Source organism: Aotus nancymaae, unplaced genomic scaffold (genome assembly GCF_030222135.1).
Source record: "Aotus nancymaae isolate 86718 unplaced genomic scaffold, 86718_ANA_hifiasm-v0.15.2.pri h1tg000038l, whole genome shotgun sequence".
In the NCBI taxonomy this organism is placed as follows: Eukaryota; Metazoa; Chordata; class Mammalia; order Primates; family Aotidae; genus Aotus; species Aotus nancymaae.
Window position 1 is genome coordinate 6076146 of NW_026988452.1, and position 18802 is coordinate 6094947.

At 40.0% G+C, this 18802-nt stretch overlaps 1 protein-coding gene across 8 annotated transcripts in view; it reads right to left on the bottom strand.

Moving 5' to 3' along the window:
• GOLGA4 (golgin A4) overlaps positions 1 to 18802 on the bottom strand; it is a 119737-nt gene that overhangs the window by 85156 nt on the left and 15779 nt on the right. For 4 of the 8 annotated variants that reach the window (XM_064360146.1, XM_064360143.1, XM_012455684.3 and 1 more), the window contains exons 3-5: positions 14141 to 14239; positions 7878 to 7943; positions 2176 to 2490 (exon numbers count right to left, since the gene is read on the bottom strand). In XM_064360146.1, coding sequence (XP_064216216.1) covers positions 2176 to 2490; positions 7878 to 7943; positions 14141 to 14239 — 480 coding nt within the window. The remainder of the gene's footprint in view (positions 1 to 2175; positions 2491 to 7877; positions 7944 to 14140; positions 14240 to 18802) is intronic. The other 4 variants (XM_064360145.1, XM_012455686.3, XM_064360144.1 and 1 more) reach the window with 3 other exon arrangements.

An 18802-nucleotide genomic window follows, 5' to 3' on the forward strand; every position in this document is an offset into this window, starting at 1 on the left:
AAGACCAGGACTCTCCCATTATTATTATTATTTTGAGACGGAGTTTCACTCTTCTTGCCCAGGCTGGAATGCAATGGCACAATCTCAGCTCACCATCTCCCAGATTCAAGTGATTCTCCTGCCTCAGCCTCCTGAGAAGCTGGGAAGACAGCCACCCACCACCATGCCTGGCTAATTTTGTATTTTTAGTAGAAATGGGGTTTCACCATGTTGGTCAGACTGGTCTCCAACTCCCCACCTCAGGTGATCCACCCATCTCAGCCTCCCAAAGTGCTGGGATTACAGGTGTGAGCTACTGCACCCGGCCCCAGACAGAAAAATGATGTTCACAGTCAGGTGCAGTGGCTTACGTCTATAATCTCAGCACTTTGGGAGGCCAAGGCAGGCGGATCATAAGGTCAGGAGTTCAAGAACAGCCTGGCCAACATGGTGAAACCCCATCTCTACTAAAAAGACGAAAACTAGCTGGGTGTGGTAGTCTGTGCCTGGAGTCCCAGCTATTTGAGGGGGCTGAGGCTGGAGGATCGCTTAATCCTGGGAAGTTGAAGCTGCAAAGAGCCGTGTTCAAGCCACTAGACTCAAGCCTGGGCAACAAGGTGAGACCCTGTCTCAAAAACAACGACGACAAGTAAATATAAAATACACAGTGTCTAGCATACTTAAATATTACGTATACTACGACCCCAGCTTCCCAAGTTAAAAGCCATGGTTAAGTTAGTGAAGTAACAGACAAAAAGATTCACAACCATTATTAACTTTGGTAGAAATTTAAAAATAAAACTTAAAAAACCGTAAAAAGGAGCCTGATTCTACAAGTGCCTCATAAGATACATGACTTTTAATGTCTTGTTTGTATCTCTGGGTGGGTTCCAGCCAGCCTATATATTTAAGCCTGATAATTGTTTCCTATGTTGTCAGCACTTAATAGTTTAAAAAGATACTTTATCTTGTATATTTCATCTGGGTTTTTGTTTTGTTTTTGGTTGCAGGATAAAATTACTCATAGTCATAATTAGAAATAGAAGTTATGGCTAACTTTAATATACTGAACTTTAGTATTCATTCATTAAAATTAACTACAGGTGATTTACAAACCATAAGACAATAAAACATTACACATTTTGTTTAAGACAAACAATCAAAAAGATACGGACAACTTACTCCAAAAAGGCTTTCCCGAAGAACTGTTTTAACTGCACAGGATGCAGAGGGAATTGAGGGAGGACAACTAATAAAATTTAGCCTGAAGGGAAGGTGCTATGTTCCTAAAGAATGGAAAAGTGAAATGGACTAGCATGACTTCCTTCCTCCCTTAGACCAAACAGGGAGTGTCATTCTCCAGGGGTTTAGCAATGAAAACATTCATGCAAGGCAAAGGTTCAAATGTAAGTACAATGAGAATGAACCAAATCAGTCAGATAATCAGGCTACCTGAAACATAGTAAGAATCAGTAATAATGGGAATCTTGTTGGCAGATGAAGTCATTTTGGAGCCATATCAGTTAGAGGAATAAAGGCCAGGCTATGAGAACAGAAGATGAACTCCACACTGGGCGTCCAAGTGACCTTGAACAGAGGGACTACGAAAGGAGAGGGGAACAGAATATAAGAACCAGTAGGCTGGCCGGGCGCAGTGGCTCACGCCTGTAATCCCAGCACTTTGGGAGGCCAAGGTGGGCAGATCACGAGGTCAGGAGTTTGAGACCAGCCCGGCCAAAATGGTGAAACCCCATCTCTACTAAAAATACAAAAATTAGCCAGGTGTGGTGGCGTGTGCCTGTAGTCCCAGCTACTTGGAAGGCTGAGGCAAAAGAATTGCCTGAACCCGAGAGGTGGACGTTGCAGTGAGCCAAGATTGCACCACTGCACTCCAGCCTGGCAGACAGAGTGAGAATCTGTCAAAAAAAAAAAAAAATCAGTTTAGAACCAGAAGGCTACAGACTACAATCTTCTCCAAAATTTTACCAAGAGTCTTGACCAAGGGCATCTGTCTTTGTTTAATTAGATATCAAAAGTCTTTAACTAGATATTGCCACAGACTACCTACCATTAGTAACCAGGATATATCTAGGGAATTAATAGGTTAGCCAATCACAGGAGTAAAAGCAATACAGTAATATGAATGAGAAAACAAGGGAAGAAATTTTTGTACAGGCAAAAAGGTCATGCTCCTACCTCAGAATATTTTCCTCTGTAGCTACTTAAGCTTCGTTCCATTCTTCGCAACCGCTGAATCAACTGTTCTTTGTTGAGACTGTCTGAATTCCCTACCAAGTCTTCAGCCTCGCTCTCCATATCAGAGGGTGGATCAAAAGTCGCAGTAGAACAGTCCAGGTCAAGTCGATTCAGGGATTCTCTGGAAGATGTTCGTACCAAAGACTCTTTAGAAGAAGACCGGAATAGAGATTCCTTTATCGGACTTCGAAACAAAGACTCCATGGAGGGCACTCGGAGCTGGAGCTTCTGTGCAAAAGACTGTGTGTCACCTGACTGCAACCAAAACCCATCAGAATGTGTGGGTTAAAATACGCACATTTAGACTTCCATTACCCCATCACCAGCAACAATCTAATAAAAGTTCTAACAAGTTTAATTTATATTCCTGACATTTTACATAATACACTGTTTTTTGGAAAACAACACACTTGGTTATTGCTGAAAAAATGTTGGACCTAAAGTAAGAAGACTGGAGTACAGGTCCCAGGTCTGTCACCTAGAGATAGAATGCCTCTCAGTAAGTTACTTTTCTTCAGTCTGCACATCTGTAAGAAAGAAGAAAGCAGGACTTTCCCGGCTGACTTCACAGGTGTGTTGTGAGGATTCATCCACTAAACTGTAAGATCCTTGAAGGTAGTGACCATCTGCAAACACTATCTGTAACAGTCCAAGCCCAGTGTCTAAAATCTAGGTATATACCATGAAATGTGAAGTGTGTAACTGAACTTAAGTGGGTTTTATCTGGAGGGTCTTTATAGACGTGGTGATTCTTGATCATTCTCAAGGAAAGAGGGGAATTGGGGTGGGGGGAGGGTAACATGTAATGAACCCACTTTGTTTAATAAGGACATGTGAGGCAGAGTTGACTATGTGATGCAGAGTTGGCTGCAGAGTGGCAGCCAACTCTGCTCTACTTACCATTTGTCTACTAGGAATAAAAATAAGCATTAACAAATTATGGAGGACAGTTGAAAGGTCTGAGTTAGAGTCCCTCTGCACAGATCAGTAACTCCAATGCTAGACAGTGATAAGCAAGACCTGTTCTCCTAATTTATTGGAATAACAACAAATTAATTTAAATAGTCACAATGAAAAATAATATGACCTGATTCAACTAACTGTTCTAAGCAGTATTGTTTCGTTCAGGTCACAGCAGTCAATATTTAACAGATGTCTCCTAGTAGCTCATTCTCATTAGTTAACAACAAGGTCACCATAAGATCTCAAAGGTGCCAGGAGTGAAATACTTCAGGAAAACTGAGGTCATGTGTAGCCAAAAAATACAGAAAAATAAAAAGTTTCTCCTCAGTCTAGAGTTTAAAAAATCAAAACAGAAATGTTTTACTCACAGATTCTAGAGATTTAATAATATTGGTCAAGGTAGGAATAAGAAAGAGGACAAAATATGCCCCATACCCTTCATACACACAGATTTGTCACAGGTGGTTTAAAAGAGTAAAATCTGGAAACAACCCAAATGTTTATCACTAGAAGACACAGTTTATAAATTATACTATATGGAGAGCACTCCCCAAGGCAACTTGGAAGTATGTCCTAGGCTATAAAGTATTTTCAAAAAAAAATTTTTAATAAACAATAATACATGGAAAGAAGTTCAAGATATACTATTAAATGGGAAAAATAAAATTATAAAACAATATGTATATTGTGAACTCATTTTGACTAAGTATTCCTTACACAGAAAGCTTGGAACCAGGTATTTTGGATTTTGGATTTTTTCCAGACTTGGAGTACCTGCATATACATAATGAGATATCATGGGGATGAGACCAAGTCTAAACATGAAATTCATTTATGTTTCATATACACCTTATACACATAGTCTGAAGGTAATTTTATATCATATTTTTAATAATTTTTGTACATGAAACAAAGTCTGTGTACACTGAACCATCAGAAAGCAAAGGTGTCACAATTTCAGCCACAAATACAATCTGTGGTTGTCTGGCATCACCATCATTCCTGACTCTGAACTTACATGCTACTGATAAGCAATAATTCTCTTAAGCTTATTCACATATAAGTACTTCACAGCAAAAAATATTTATGTGACATGCCATTAATACAGTAAAAAACTAATGTGTTCAGCATAACTAAGCAGCACAGTAGTATCACCAGAACACCTGTAACAGCTGTTAAGCAACAGCAACAACCAACACTAGTAAGCTTTCAGTCTCTATCTACAATGCTTGGTTTTGATTGAAAGGTTACTCCACACTGTATTTTCTTTTTTTAGGTAAGAAGAAACACCAGAAGCAATTGAGGGACCAGGAAATGGGTCCACTAGGGAGGAGGAAGCATTCTGCTGGATGGCTTTTTAATTTTTTTTTAAGACATGGTCTTGCTCTGTTGGAGTGCAGTGGTGCAATCTCAGCTCACTGCAACCTCTACCTCCCGGGTTCAAGCGATTCTTGTGCCTCAGCTCCCCAAGTGGCTGAGATTACAGGCATGTGCCACCACACCTAATTTTTATATTTTTAGTAGAGACGAGGTTTCACCATGTTGGCCAGGTTGGTCTCGAACTCTTGACCTCAGGTGATTCACCCACCTCAGCCTCCCAAAGTGCTACTATTACAGGTGTGAGCTACCACACAGGACCTCTGCAGGGCTTTTTGACATTTTCAACAAATCTTCATACAATAGAACAGAGAAGAAACAAAAAAACACAGCAAGTAAAGCACACAGGTCTTGGCCCCATGTGGGGCATCATGGGGAACTGCCCTTAACGCATCTGGCCTGCACACGTGCCACTGTATTACTCTTTGTGGGCAGGCTTGCATGAGAGAATCTGGGTATGCCTGGAAAAGACGCTAATTTCACAGCTAGAGGGCAGGGAGAGTCTTTTTTCCCTTGAGAACATTGAATAAACTATGTTGTACACCAGTGTTTTGACTCCAACTCAACATGAGGTGAGGTGTGAAATTTTCCACTTGTGGCATCATGTTGGTACTCAAAAATTGTGCAGATTTTGAAGGTTTTGGATTAGGGATGTTCAATCTGTATAGGATACTTTGCCTCAGTAATAAGAGGATTCACAGGCTGCTACGTTTTAAGAACTCTAGGGTGTGCTTTTTACCATATCTTCAACCTTGATGTCAACTATGGTTTCCTGCTGCTGTCAGTATGCTCAAACACAGTAAGCATTCCGCCCCCTTCCTGTATAGACATTGTTCCTAATTTGCGAAACCCAACAATCAACTTTTCAGAAATTAGTTTAAAATAAAATTAAACAGGCCAGGTGTGATGGCTCACATCTGTAATACCAGTCACTTGGGAGGCTGAGGCGAGAAGACTGCTTGAGCCCAGGAGTTTGAGGTTGCAGTGAGCTATGATCACTGCACTGCAGCCTGGGTGACAGAGCAAGATCCTGTCTCAAAAAAAAAGTAAAACTGAGTGAAGCCATCTTTTTGTTAGGAGAATTAATGAGATCGTATATGTAAAATGTTTTATATATGTCTAATACACAGTACATAATACCATTTTTATCATTTTTAAAGAAAATATTTGTAATATTTAAGAAAGTGCAAAGCCCTCAGTGAGCTTACTTCCTGAATATCAGCTACATTCATTCTTTATCTCAATTAAAATTCTGAATTTGTTATAAAGTTATCATTTATTCCAATTTTTGCATTCATAACTATATTTAGTCTTTTTGGACTATTCTATGACAGAGGAAAATATCTATTTTACATAATACTCCTGAATAACGTTCTTTAAAGATCACTGGACATGTTCCGTATGGTACTACTTAGACTGATGCCTCCTGATATTTTACCCCTACTTCATGGCACTTACAGAAAATTATGCATTTGTAGAGAATTTAGGATGACCTGGAGTGTCTGCTCAAGACCAGAGTCAACAGACCCAGAGACCTGGGCTGCCCCTGGAACCTGACCAGCCTCACTGACAGTTATAAGGATCTAAGCACACAAGACATCCGTTCATTGAGTTTGGGAAGCTCATTTAAACATTTGTTAAACAATACTTCTGAATGTTTTTGTCTATGTAATTCAGTTCATAAATCATTTATCTCATAAATCAACTTGTCTAGACTCATGCCCTGGGTTCACAGAATTAAAGTGTTACTATTTTACATTAAGGACTATTAAGAACAGCCAGGATAATGATAATAGTCATCACTAAAACCAAGGTAAACCAATGTTCATCTCCAACACTGCCATCGCAATGGTTTTTTTTTTCTTGAGACAGGTCTCACTCTGTGACCCAGGCTGGAGTTACACTGGTACGATCTCAGCTCCCTGCAGCCTCCACCCCCCAGGCTCAAGCAATTCTCATGCCTCAGTCCCCTGAATAGCTGGGATTACAGGCCCCCACAACCACAGCAGCTAATTTTTGTATTTTTTTTTTTTTTAGTAGAGACAGGGTTTCGCTATGTTGTCAGGGCTGGTCTCAAACTCCTGGTCTCAAGTGATCTGCTCACCTCAGCCTCCCAAAGTGCTGGGATAACAAGCGTGACCCACCGCAACCACCCTGCTAATCATAATGATTTTTTTTCCTTCTTTTTTGGCAGGGGTCAAACAAATATCACTTGAGCCCCTCTCTATAAATAACTTTTTTAAAAACCAAGGCCAAAAACTCCGATAGTAATATACTCTTTAAAGTAGAGAATACTTTAAATGAAATCTCATTCCTTCATATTCCCCTTCCACCTTACATAACTCAATATGTCTTCTCAATATGGCTACCTCCATAATCTTTTTTCTTTCTTTCTTTCTTTTCTATTTTTTTTGAAAAACTCAGTTGAAATGGAAACTTAGTGTATTATTATTTTTAAGACAGAATTTTGCTCTTGTTGCCCAGGCTGGAGTGCAATGGCACTATCTCGGCTCACTGCAACACTGCCTACTGGGTTCAAACGATTCCCCTGTTTCAGCCTCCTGAGTAGCTGGGATTACAGGTGCCCGCCACCACGCCCGGCTAATTTTTGTATTTTTAGTAGAGACGAGGTTTCACCATGTTGGCCAGGCTGGTCTCAAACTCCTAAGTGCTAGGATTACAGGCATGAGCCACCACGCCCGGCCCATAATCTTTTATAACTATAAATGCAGATCACAAAAGTTTTCAGTTTCTCATAATTTTCTTTTTCTTTCTTTCTTTTCTCTTCTTTTTTTTTTTTTTTTTTTTGAGACAGAGTCTCACTCTGTTACCCAGGCTGGAATGCAGTGGCGCAAACTCGGCTCATGGCAATGTCTGCCTCTTGGGTTCAAGTGATTCTCATGCTTCAGCCACCCAAGTAGCTGGGATTTCAGGCATGTGCCACTCCCAACTGACTTTTTCTATTTTTAACTGAGACAGGGTTTCGCCATGTTGGCCAGGATAGTCTCGAACTCTTGGCCTCAAGTGATCCACTTACCTCAGCCTCCCAAAGTGCTGGGATTACAGGCGTGAGCCACAGAACCTGGCCTCTCATTAATTTTTAAAATGAGAAATAATACAATCTTGCTTTCATTTAAAACTTTTTCCAAGAAACCAGGAGCAAACCTGTATTTACCATATGCACTGTACTGAATATTTGGACATCACCATTTCAATATAAAGTCAGATGCTAATAATTAACATAGACTGACCTACACTCTGAAATGACTTGTTATTTTCTAAAATAACAATTAGTAACAGACCTGGGGAATGGTTGGTTCACTTCCATTAACGCTGTCAGGAGATTTCGTGGAATGAGTAGATGCATTCTAAGAAAAAGAAAGAAACATTGTAAAGCAAAAGAACAAAAAACTAAAGGTTTAAAACTGTTAAGAATAAAACCCAAATACCAGGACCTATTAGATACATTTATCTATTAAACAAAATTAGTAATTGTTCATTTATTAGAATGTTTTCATGCAAGGCAAAACTGTTGTAGTATGGTAAGTATTTCAGAAAATTCATTTTGCTGTAATACATAGAACCCAACAGCAAAGATTAGTATGTAGCAAAATTTATTTCAAGCTAGTCACATACCTCTTCCCATTATGTCGCCAGTTTTTCCCCCATAACAAAAATCAACATCAGGGAATCAATGAACAATCTCACTCAAACAGAAAACTAACCAGAAAAGGAAGTAATGTCAGTTTTTACCTACAATAACATAATACTCAAAATTAATTGGGCTAAGCTCTGAAAAATATCTTGAGAGCAAGAAATGGTAATGCCTCATTCATTTCAACTTAGCAATCTAAATGAAATTATAATTTTCAGAAGAACTTAAAATCTTCTTCTTCCACACATGAAAGATTTTTGTTTTGTTCTGTTCATATGCCCAAGGTTCCAAGTTAAGCAACATTCTACTGATTACATCATACTGGCATAGATTTCATAATAGATGAGATTCTTTGAGGTTCAGATTCTACATTGCATTTATAATACACTGAGTGTCTAAGTAAAATTAGTTAGAACTATGGAAGTAACTCATGATAAAATAACTTCCACGTTTTAAACAAAAACATTCCACCAAATGCCAGTCACTACGTTTCAGTACCTTGGTAGTTACACCTTGCATTTCCCTCACCTCTAGAGTTGACCAAGAAAAGGCAAATATCTAACCTAACTTGCGGAAAAGGCACTCAGTTTTGCAAAGGTGTTTTCTACTTTTTGAACAATGATTAGGTAGCTGACAGTAAGAAATTATTAATTTTTAGGTGTGATAAATAAATATTGTGGCTAAAAATGTTTAATCTTTTTTTCTGACACAGGGTCTTGCTCCATTGCCCAAGTTGGAGTGCAATGGCATGCTCACAGCTCACTACAGCCTCCTCCCAGCCTCAAGTGACCCTCTCATCTCAGCTTCCTTAGTTGCTAGGATTACAGGTGTGCACTACCACGTCTGGCTAATTTTTGTACAAACAGGGTTTCCCCATGTTGCCCAGGCTAGTCTCAGGTGATCAGCCCTCCTAGGCCTCCCAAAATGCTGGGATTACAAGCATGAGCCATCATGCCCAACCATCTTTATCTTTTAGAGTAGTGGTCCTCAACCTTTTTGGCACCAGGGACTGGTTTTATGAAAGACAATTTTTCTAAAGACCGGGGGTGCACGGATGGTCTGAGGATGATTCAAGTGCATTACATTTATTGTGCACTTTATTTCTATTATTATTACACTGTAATAGACAGTGAAATAATTATACAACTCACTGTGATGTAAAATCAGTGGGAGCCCTGAGCTTGTTTTCCTGCAACTAGATGGTCCCATCTGGGGGTGATGAGAGACGGTGACAGATCATTAGGCATTAGATTCTCATAAGGAGCATGCAACCTAGAGCCTTTGCATGCACAGTTCACAACAGGGTTCACACTTGTATGAATGTCTGATGTCACCACTGATCTGACAGTAGACAGAGCTCAGGTGGTAATGCAAGTGATGGGGAGCAGCTGTAAATGCAGATTAAGCTTCACTTAGTCACCCACCGTTCTCCTTCTACTGTGTGGCCCTGTTCCTAACAGGCCATGGGGTAACACTGGACTGTGGCCCAGGGGTTTGTGATCCCTGCTTTATAGTATGTAGCATATTATATTTTTAGACCTAGAAGGCATTCATTGTGATGTTACACAGCTAGATGTCATGTATATAACTGGAAGATGAAAGATAATTCCTGTGTTCTCCCAGCCTTTCTTCCCTATCTAATTTTAAGGAAATGTCTTAAGACTGTTAAAATTTGATAGCTTTTTATCAGAGGGAAGAGGAGGAGGTACTTAAAATTTGTTTTTAGTAGGGAAAAGTTGAAACATATTACAAAAGTGGAAATAGTAGTAGTAGTGGTACGAGAACCCCTCCCCATATCCATTTTCCAGTGCCAATCATTAATAACTCATGGCCATCTTGTTTTATCTATTACCCTAGCCCACACTTCCCTGACCACACCACTACCATCTTGGCTACTTGTGCAGCTCCCCCGGCTTCCCCACCCCACGCCATTGGATAGTTGAAGCAAATTTCAGAAACTCTGTTCCATCAGTAAATATTTTGACATATATCTCTAAAACAGTGTTTCTCAACTTCCAGGCACTGGTCCATGGCCTGTTGGGAACTGGGCTGCATAGCAGGAGGTAAGCGGCAGGCAAGCCAGTGAAGTTGCATCTGCATTTACAGCTGCTCTTCACCCGCATCACCACCTGAGCTCCGCCTCCGTGACAGTAGATTTTCATAGGAGTGTGAACCCTGTTGTGAACTGTGCATGCAAAGGCTCTAGGTTGCATGCTCCTTATGAGAATCTAATGCCTAACGATCTGTCACTGTGTCCCATCACCCCCAGATGGGACCATCTAATTGCAGGAAAACAAGCTCAGGGCTCCCATTGATGCTATATTGTCGTGAGTTGTATAATTACTTCATTACATATTACAATATACTAATAACAGAAATAAAGTACACAGTATAAATGTAATACACTTGAATCATCCCAAAACCATCCTTGGGCCCCCAGTCCACGGAAAAATTGTCATCCACAAAACCAGTCCCTGGTACCAAAAGGTTGAGGACCACCGCATAAAATATAAAATACGCTTTAGGGAGATCAACAATTCTCTTGACCAGTTAATATATTGAAAATTAATAGACAAATTATGGAGAAAGAAAATGAAGGGGCTCAATACAATATTTACTTTAGGAGGAAGAACAGCAAGAGAATCCATATTCTGTTTTAAGTAAATGACTTGACGTGATTGTGGTCCATACAAAAATACTACACTGGGCTGGGTGCAGTGGCTCACACCTGTAATGCCAGCACTTTGGGAGGCCAAGGTGGGGGAATCACCTGAGGTCTGGAGTTCAAGACCAGCCTGGCCAATATGATGAAATCCTCGTCTCTACTAAAAATACAAAAATTAGCCAGGTGTGGTGGTGTGCACCTGTAGTTCCAGCTACTTGGGAGGCTGAGGCAGGAGAATCGCTTTAACCCTGGAGGTGGAGGTTGCAGTGAGTCGAGATCACACCACTCCACTCCAGCCTGGGGGACAAAGCGAGACTCTGTCTCAAAAGATAAAAAAAAAAGCTACCCTACAATTGTTTGAAATACCACTCTATTAAACACACAGAGAACAAAATTTAAAAACTTCTCCCCATATATATATTTCAATTTATGTTAAACCGCATATCTAAATAAATGCAGGACAGCTTATGAAAAGTATTGGCCTAAGTTGCCCTGTATATTTACATTAGGAATCTCGAGAAGTAAAATCAGAGACTTGTTACTACTTGTCATGCCTTCTCCATTTCTGCCAAACTTCTTTCAGCTTTCAAATTTTGTGAAGCTTTGTATGTGAGGTTTCACATGGTTCCTGGAAGGCTAACACATTCCTTATGCCTGTGTTCTTTTCTATGAAGCCTTACTTCCTTTGTACTTTAAGTGTATGTTGACGTTTTTGTCTCCAAAGTAAACTACAAACTCTTAGAGGACAGAGCCCTACATTTCTTCCCTTTTTTTTCCCTTCGACTTTTAAGTTCAGGGGTACATGTTCAGGATGTGCAAGTCTGTTACACAGGTAAACATGTGCCATGGTGAGAACGCTAGCATTTTCATCTTAGTCCTCATGACCTAACATTTTGCCTGGCTAGTATTAAGGGCTCAATAAATGCTTATTAAATCCTTATGCAGTTGCTTCCTCTCAAGGCTTTCTCCTGGCGAGGTGCCTGTAGAACTAGCTCAATACCTGTCAATACTCAAAACTCTCCAATACTTTCCATTGGGAAAATTATTAGATAAAAACTCTTTTAAAGTATATTCAACTTAAAAGCACACAGGTTCCTTGCTGGACTTTTCTTCAATTACTATTTTTTCAGTCTTTCAATAACCATTGTATTGACTGCTGAGCAACAAGGATATACTAATTTTAGAATTTGGGGTAAACGGCTACATTGACCAAAAAACTTAACTAAGGAAAAGTCAGTACCTGGTGAACTTATAATGGATTAGACCCTTGTTAAATTTTTATTCTAAAATGGGCTATGCTATGGTTTCCCTTGTCCCACTGGGAGAAATAAGTTTTTGACTAGGCTGGGTGTGGTGGCTCAGGCCTGTAATCCCAGCACTTTGGGAGGGGGAGGCAGGAGGATCACTTGAGCCCAACAGTGTGAGACCAGCCTGGCCAAGATGGCAAAACCCCATCTCTACTAAAAATAGAAAAATTAGCCAGGTATGGCAGCATGCACCTGTGCTCCCAGCTACTCGGGACGCTGAGATGGGAGGCTCACCTGAGCCCGGGAAGTAGAAGTTGCAGCGAGCCGACATCACAATACTGCACTCCAGCCTGGGTGTCAGAGTGAGACCCTCTCTCTCAAAAAAATAAAAAGCACTAAAGCCTCCACTTTTACATTAATAGCATTCTCAACAACAGACTAAGTACTCAATACAAATGATTTTTATGTACTTATGGAAGTGGTCCTAGGAGTAGCTTTTCTGTTTTTTTTTTTTTAATAGCTTCTATTACTACTACATGAAAATATAAAGCAATATTATTTTATGCTTTTCAAAGTAAAGTGGGCCAGACACAGTGGCTCATGCCTGTAATCCCAGCACTTTGTGAGGCTGAGACAGGAGGATCACCTGAGGCCAGGAGTTCAAGATGTGCCTAGGCAATATTGTGAGATTATGTTTCTAAAAAAATTAAAATAAGATTAGCTAGGCATGGTGGCATATGTCTGTAGTCCCATGTCCTTTGGAGGCTGAGGAAGAAGGACTGCTTGAGCCCAGGGATTTGAGGACACAGTGAGCCGTGAGTGTACCACTGTACTCCAGCCTGGACAACACAATGAGACCCCACTCAAACAAATGTAACTGGGACTTCTGACTCCCTGCCAAATCAGTTTTTAAAACAATGTGATATTACTTGTAATTACAGAGCCCAGGAGAGACCACTTTTCCTTGAGACCCAAGCTAAGGCATAACTAGAAATCTCATTATCTCCCTAGCTGCTTTATTTTCTAAAACTGAGTTTACGACATAATTTAAGACTGCTACTGGCCATATGCAAACCATGTCTTTACTGGCTACATGGTTCAAGTACAGAAATGTTCTATTTCCATCACCAGCTACCTAATAAATTAAACCAATTCTTATTGTTTAGAAAAACGTCAATCTCAATCCGATGGTGTCTGCCACATTTCTCCACTGTAAACTTTTCTTTTGTTTTTATAATTAATAAGTAGATTTCTGCAACAATTTTTTTAAAAAAGAAAGAAAAATCTCAATCCCAGTTCAGTCAGGGTTTAATTCCAAAGGCTATCCTTACTGGACAAACATCTCTAAATTTTAATTTGCTAAATTATGAGCTTACCAGATACTCTCAATAGGAAAATGTCCATTTTCCGAAAATTAAATTACATACAAGATTCAAAACTGTGTGGCACCAGTCAGTTGAAAACAAATGTGACACTCCTCTCCATTCAGATGTTTAATATCTAAAAAACAGGTAACTGCAAAATAAGATGCAATTATCTGTTACAGTAGAATCTACCTATTCAGTGTTGTCTAATTGTGGACTTAACATATAACCATGAATTTTTCCCCTAAAAATGTAAGTCATATCTCAAAATATTCTGAACCTCCCATCAATAGTAGAACAGAGATTTCTAGCACTGTATATCTTTTTTTAGTTAATGAACAAACATTCCTTGGAGAAAAAACAAGGTTAGACTAAGCCAAAGTAGCTTCATTACTGAAGTAGCTAAATTAGCGAAACAGTGTTATTTTTGTTGCAGTTAAAAAGCTACCAGGAAGCACACCAGCCATCAGAATTCAGCAATTTACTCTCTGATTTTTTAGAGCAGGTTTAGCAACAAGACACTGAAGATGCTTTGAGAGAAGGTAAGTGGCAAGTAACACGAGATTTGCTTCTACAATTGCCAAATTACTTTGCTTCCCCACAAAGGGAATGCAGAAAGCGTGGAAGGACTCACCACACTGTCACTCTGTGTTTTAGGATGTTTGGAGGAATCCAAAGCAAAGATAGTATACTCAGAGAGAAAAGCAGGCTCTGCTATCATCCCGGCTAGCAGCTGTGTCATTCAGTGTAATAAGCAAAGGTATAAAAATAAAACAAATGATGAAAACCAAATCATAATGGCATGTTGCAAAGTGTTCTCACCACACAGCATGCGTTAACACTATAACGGTCATCAGTACCACCATGATCACCATCACCACCATCACGATCACCATCACCACCACCACCCCAGCCACAGAAATAATAAGCTGCTGGAAAAGGTCAGGAACAGAGATGGGTGATCCGTTTAGGATCTCAAAACCCAATCCGTGAACAACTTGCTTACTGGCATACAAATGATATATTCAACAGAAAGCACTGTAAAACATATTTGGCAATCTGTTATAAAAATCAATACCAATTAAAAATAAAAACAATACATGATGGGACATAGTTTCAGACATGCAAGTTAAGTAAGTTCTTGAGATCTTCTACATAGCAGAGCGCCTACAGTTAACAATACTGTATTATAGGGCCAAGCGCGGTGGCTCCCGCCTGATAATCCCAGCCCTATGGGAGGCCGAGGTGGGAGGATCACTTGAGGTCAGGAGTTCAAGACCAGCCTGGCCAACATGGTGAAACCCCATCTCTACTAAAAATACAAAAATTAGGCAGGTGTGGTGGTGAACGCCTGTAATCCCAGCTACTTGGGAGCCCGAGGCAGGAGAATCACTTGAACCTGGCAAGCGGAGGTTGCAGTGAGCCAAGATCATGCCATTGCACTCTAGCCTGGGCAACTGAGCGAGACTTCATCTCAAAAAAAAAAAAAATACTGTATTATAAAAGGCTGGAGCATAGCAGTACACTCGTGGCTCACTGCAGCCTTAACCTCCCAGGCTCAAGCCATCTTCCACCTCAGCCTCCTGAGTAGCTGGAACTACAGGCACACATCTCCATGCCTGGCTAATTTTTGTATTTTTTGATAGAGACAGGGATTCACCACGTTGCCCAGGCTGGTCCCGAACTCCTGAGCTCAAGAGATCCACCTGCCTCAGCCTCCCAAAGTACTGGGATTACAGGAGTTAAGCCAACACACCCAGCCTAAAATTTTCTAGAAAAGTAGATCTTATGTTAGTTCCTACCACAAATAATAACAATGGGGGTAGGAGGAAACTTTGGGAGGTAATAGATATGTCTACGACCTTGATGGTGGTGATGGTTTCACAAGTGCATACTTATCGCCAAATTCATCAAATTGTACACATTAAATATGTACAGCTTTTTACATGTCAGTCATATCTCAGTAAAGTGGGTTAAAAAATTCATGGTAAAGAACACAAAATCTTAGAATAACATTCATAAATATTGACCCATTCATTTTTACATATTCGAAAAAATAGTATGAAAACACATGGCGAGAATAAACATAAAAAACTTTAATCCTTTATTTGTACTTAGATACCACATTATTTTTCTCTAAAATATGTACATTAGAAACATTTGAAACTTTATAATAAGTTTAAAAACATTTTCTGTTACACTAATGCTTTTGGTATATATTATGTTCTGTGCTTTAGTTTTCTTTCAGAAACTGTATACCACACATCAAACTACTGACAATCATGAATTAGATGTACAATAAGTTATAATCAGAATGAATTTTTTTTTTTTTTTTGAGACAGAGTTTCACTCTTGTTACCCAGTCTGGAGTGCAATGGCACGATCTCGTCTCACCGCAACCTCCGCCTCCTGAGTTCAAGCAATTCTCCTGCCTCAGCCTCCCGAGTCGCTGGGACTACAGGCGCGAGCCACCATGCCCAGCTAATTTTTGTATTTTTAGTAGAGACGGGGTTTCACCTTGTTGACCAGGATGGTCTCAATCTCTCGACCTTGTGATTCACCCGCCTCGGCCTCCCAAAGTGCTGGGATTATAGGCGTGAGCCACCGCACCCAGCCCAGAATGAATTTTTTGATGAGGGAAGTTACACACAAATCTATAAGTAATAAAATTGCATAGAATTACACACATACACAAACACATATAGAAGACATGAGCATGTAAAACTGGTAAACTCTCAATACGAGTTTACTGGCATATAAATGATATATGCAACAGGAAACACTGCATGTAACATACCTGGCAATCTGGCATTCTGTGGATGCCGCAGTTTACTAATGTCAGTTTCCTTGTTTGGACAGTGTACTAGGGTTACACAAGATGTTACTATTGGGGAGAAATGGGTGATGGGTATATAAGGCCTCCCCCACAAAAGATGTTAGAACCTCCTATGAATCTATAATTATTTCTAAATAAAATCTAAAACCAGCCTGGGCAACATAACAAAACCCCATCTCTACAAAAACTACAAAAAATTTGCCAGGCGTAGTGGCACACACCTATAGTCCCAGCTACCCGGGAGGCTAAGGTAGGAGGCTTGCCTAAGCCTGGCAGTGAGCTGTGATCACACCACTGCATTTCAGCCTGAGCAAAAGAGTGAGATCCTTTCTCAAAAAAATTTTTGAAGCATGACTTTACCAGTTATTATCTAATATGGTGATAAATTACATATTATATCATATATAACTTACAGCTGAAAAGAATGTCTGCAAAAGCTTAAGAACATAAACTTTTCATCTCAATACTGCAGAGTTATGAATATTAACTAGAGCCTTAACTAACTCTTCGTTTGGTCCTACATTAGAGGCCTTCGTAATTCTAAGTAGGAAAAACATTTTAAAGTCTTGTATATTATGTAATAACTAGTACTTCTTGACAGGATGCAGCCATTAACTTTATTAGTAGTATACTAAAATATGCTAAATGCCTGTTTGGCTCTAGGGTATCATCATATCCAAGTTTCTACTCCTATTGAAAGTCTTACAGGAAGTCAGATCATCCTTTGAATAGATGTTAAATTTAAGTTAAAGGCTATAAAAAACCAATGCTGAAGTTATATGTCTCTGAACATTCGTGAAGACTATCTGAAACTCACTGCAGATGTGCGTTAAAGGCTTTCAATCTCTCTATCCTCCATGTCTCATACTCTCATATATGTATGTGTGTGTGTATATCAAAGTATATCAAAATTAGTGTCCACTGACAGCCATCTTAAAGCCTAAGGAGTCTTTGACACACCTCTATAGGGCACTCGCTTATCACGAATTCATGAAGGTTGCAGGACTAGAAATTGCTCTGGGTGAGTCAGTGAGTAAGCCACGAGTGAAGGCGAAGTCCTAGGATGTTACTGTGTGCTTTTATACCTCTGGCAGCACAATAGGTTTGTTTATACAAGCATCACCACAAACCCATTACAACAGCTACATATCGCTAGGCGACAGGACTTTTTCAGCTCCATTATAATCTTATGGGACTATTGTCATATATGCAGTCCATCGTTGAAAAACTATTATTATTTATTTCAGTGATTTTTAGATTGCTTTTTACTCAGGCAACAAAGGCTGGATTATCATCTCTCACGTATAACACTGGGAGAAGGGCCTAAAAGGCTTAGTGCCTTCCTAAAAAGGCCTAAAAAGTTTAGTGTCTTCCCAAGGGTATAAATCCCTCTGCCTCAGAAACAGATGGCCCAGTTTATTTTCTTTTTTTTGAGATGGAGTTTCACACTTGTTGTCCAGGCTAGAGTGCAGTGGCGTGATCTCGGCTCACTGCAACCTCCACCTCCCGGGTTCAAGCAGTTCTCCTGTCTCAGCCTCCCAAATAGCTGGGACTACAGGTGCCTGTTACCATGCCCAGATAATTTTTTGTATTTTTAGTACAGACGGGATTTCACTATGTTGGCCAGGCTGGTCTCGAACTCCTGACCTCAGGTGATCCACCCAACTCGGCCTCTCAAAGTGCTGGGATTATAGGCATGAGTCACCACGGCCGGCAGATGGTCCTGTTTCTGTCTTCCCAGATACTGTTAAGTACAACTGTTAGTAAAACTCTTATGATTTTGGGTCAATTAAATTCATTCAACTTGCAGCTCAGGACAGCTTTCAATGAGGCCCAACACAAGTTCATAAACTTTCTTAAAACATTTATGAGACGTTTTCGCTATTCTTTTTTTTAGACAGAGTCTCGCTCTGTCACCAGGCGCCAGGCTGGAATGCAGTGGCACAGTCTCAGATCACTACAACCTCCGCCTCCCAGGTTCAAGCAATTATCCTGCCTCAGCCTCCCAAGTAGCTGGGACTACAGGCGCACGCCACCACGTGCAGCTAATTTTTGTATTTTTTAGTAGAGACGGAGTTTCACTATGTTGGTCTGGATGGTCTCGATCTCTTTCTCATGATCTGCCTGCCTCGGCCTCCCAAAGTGCTGGGATTATAGGCATGAACCACTGCACCCGGCTACTATTTTTTTTTTTTTTTAGCTGATCAGCTATTATTAGTGTTAGCGTATTTGATGTGTGGCCCAAGACAATTCTTCTTCTTCCAATGTGGCCCAGGGGAACCAAAAGATTGAACACCCCTGTAAAAAGTACTTGTGATAACATACTGTACAGAAGATAAAAGAATAAAATGGTTTACAGGAGCAGCAGGTGAAGAAATATGCAGTACAGACTGTGGGTAAATCATGTTCATCAAATTCAATACCACAGCTCAAGGCTCTATATGGATAGTTTTACTACAT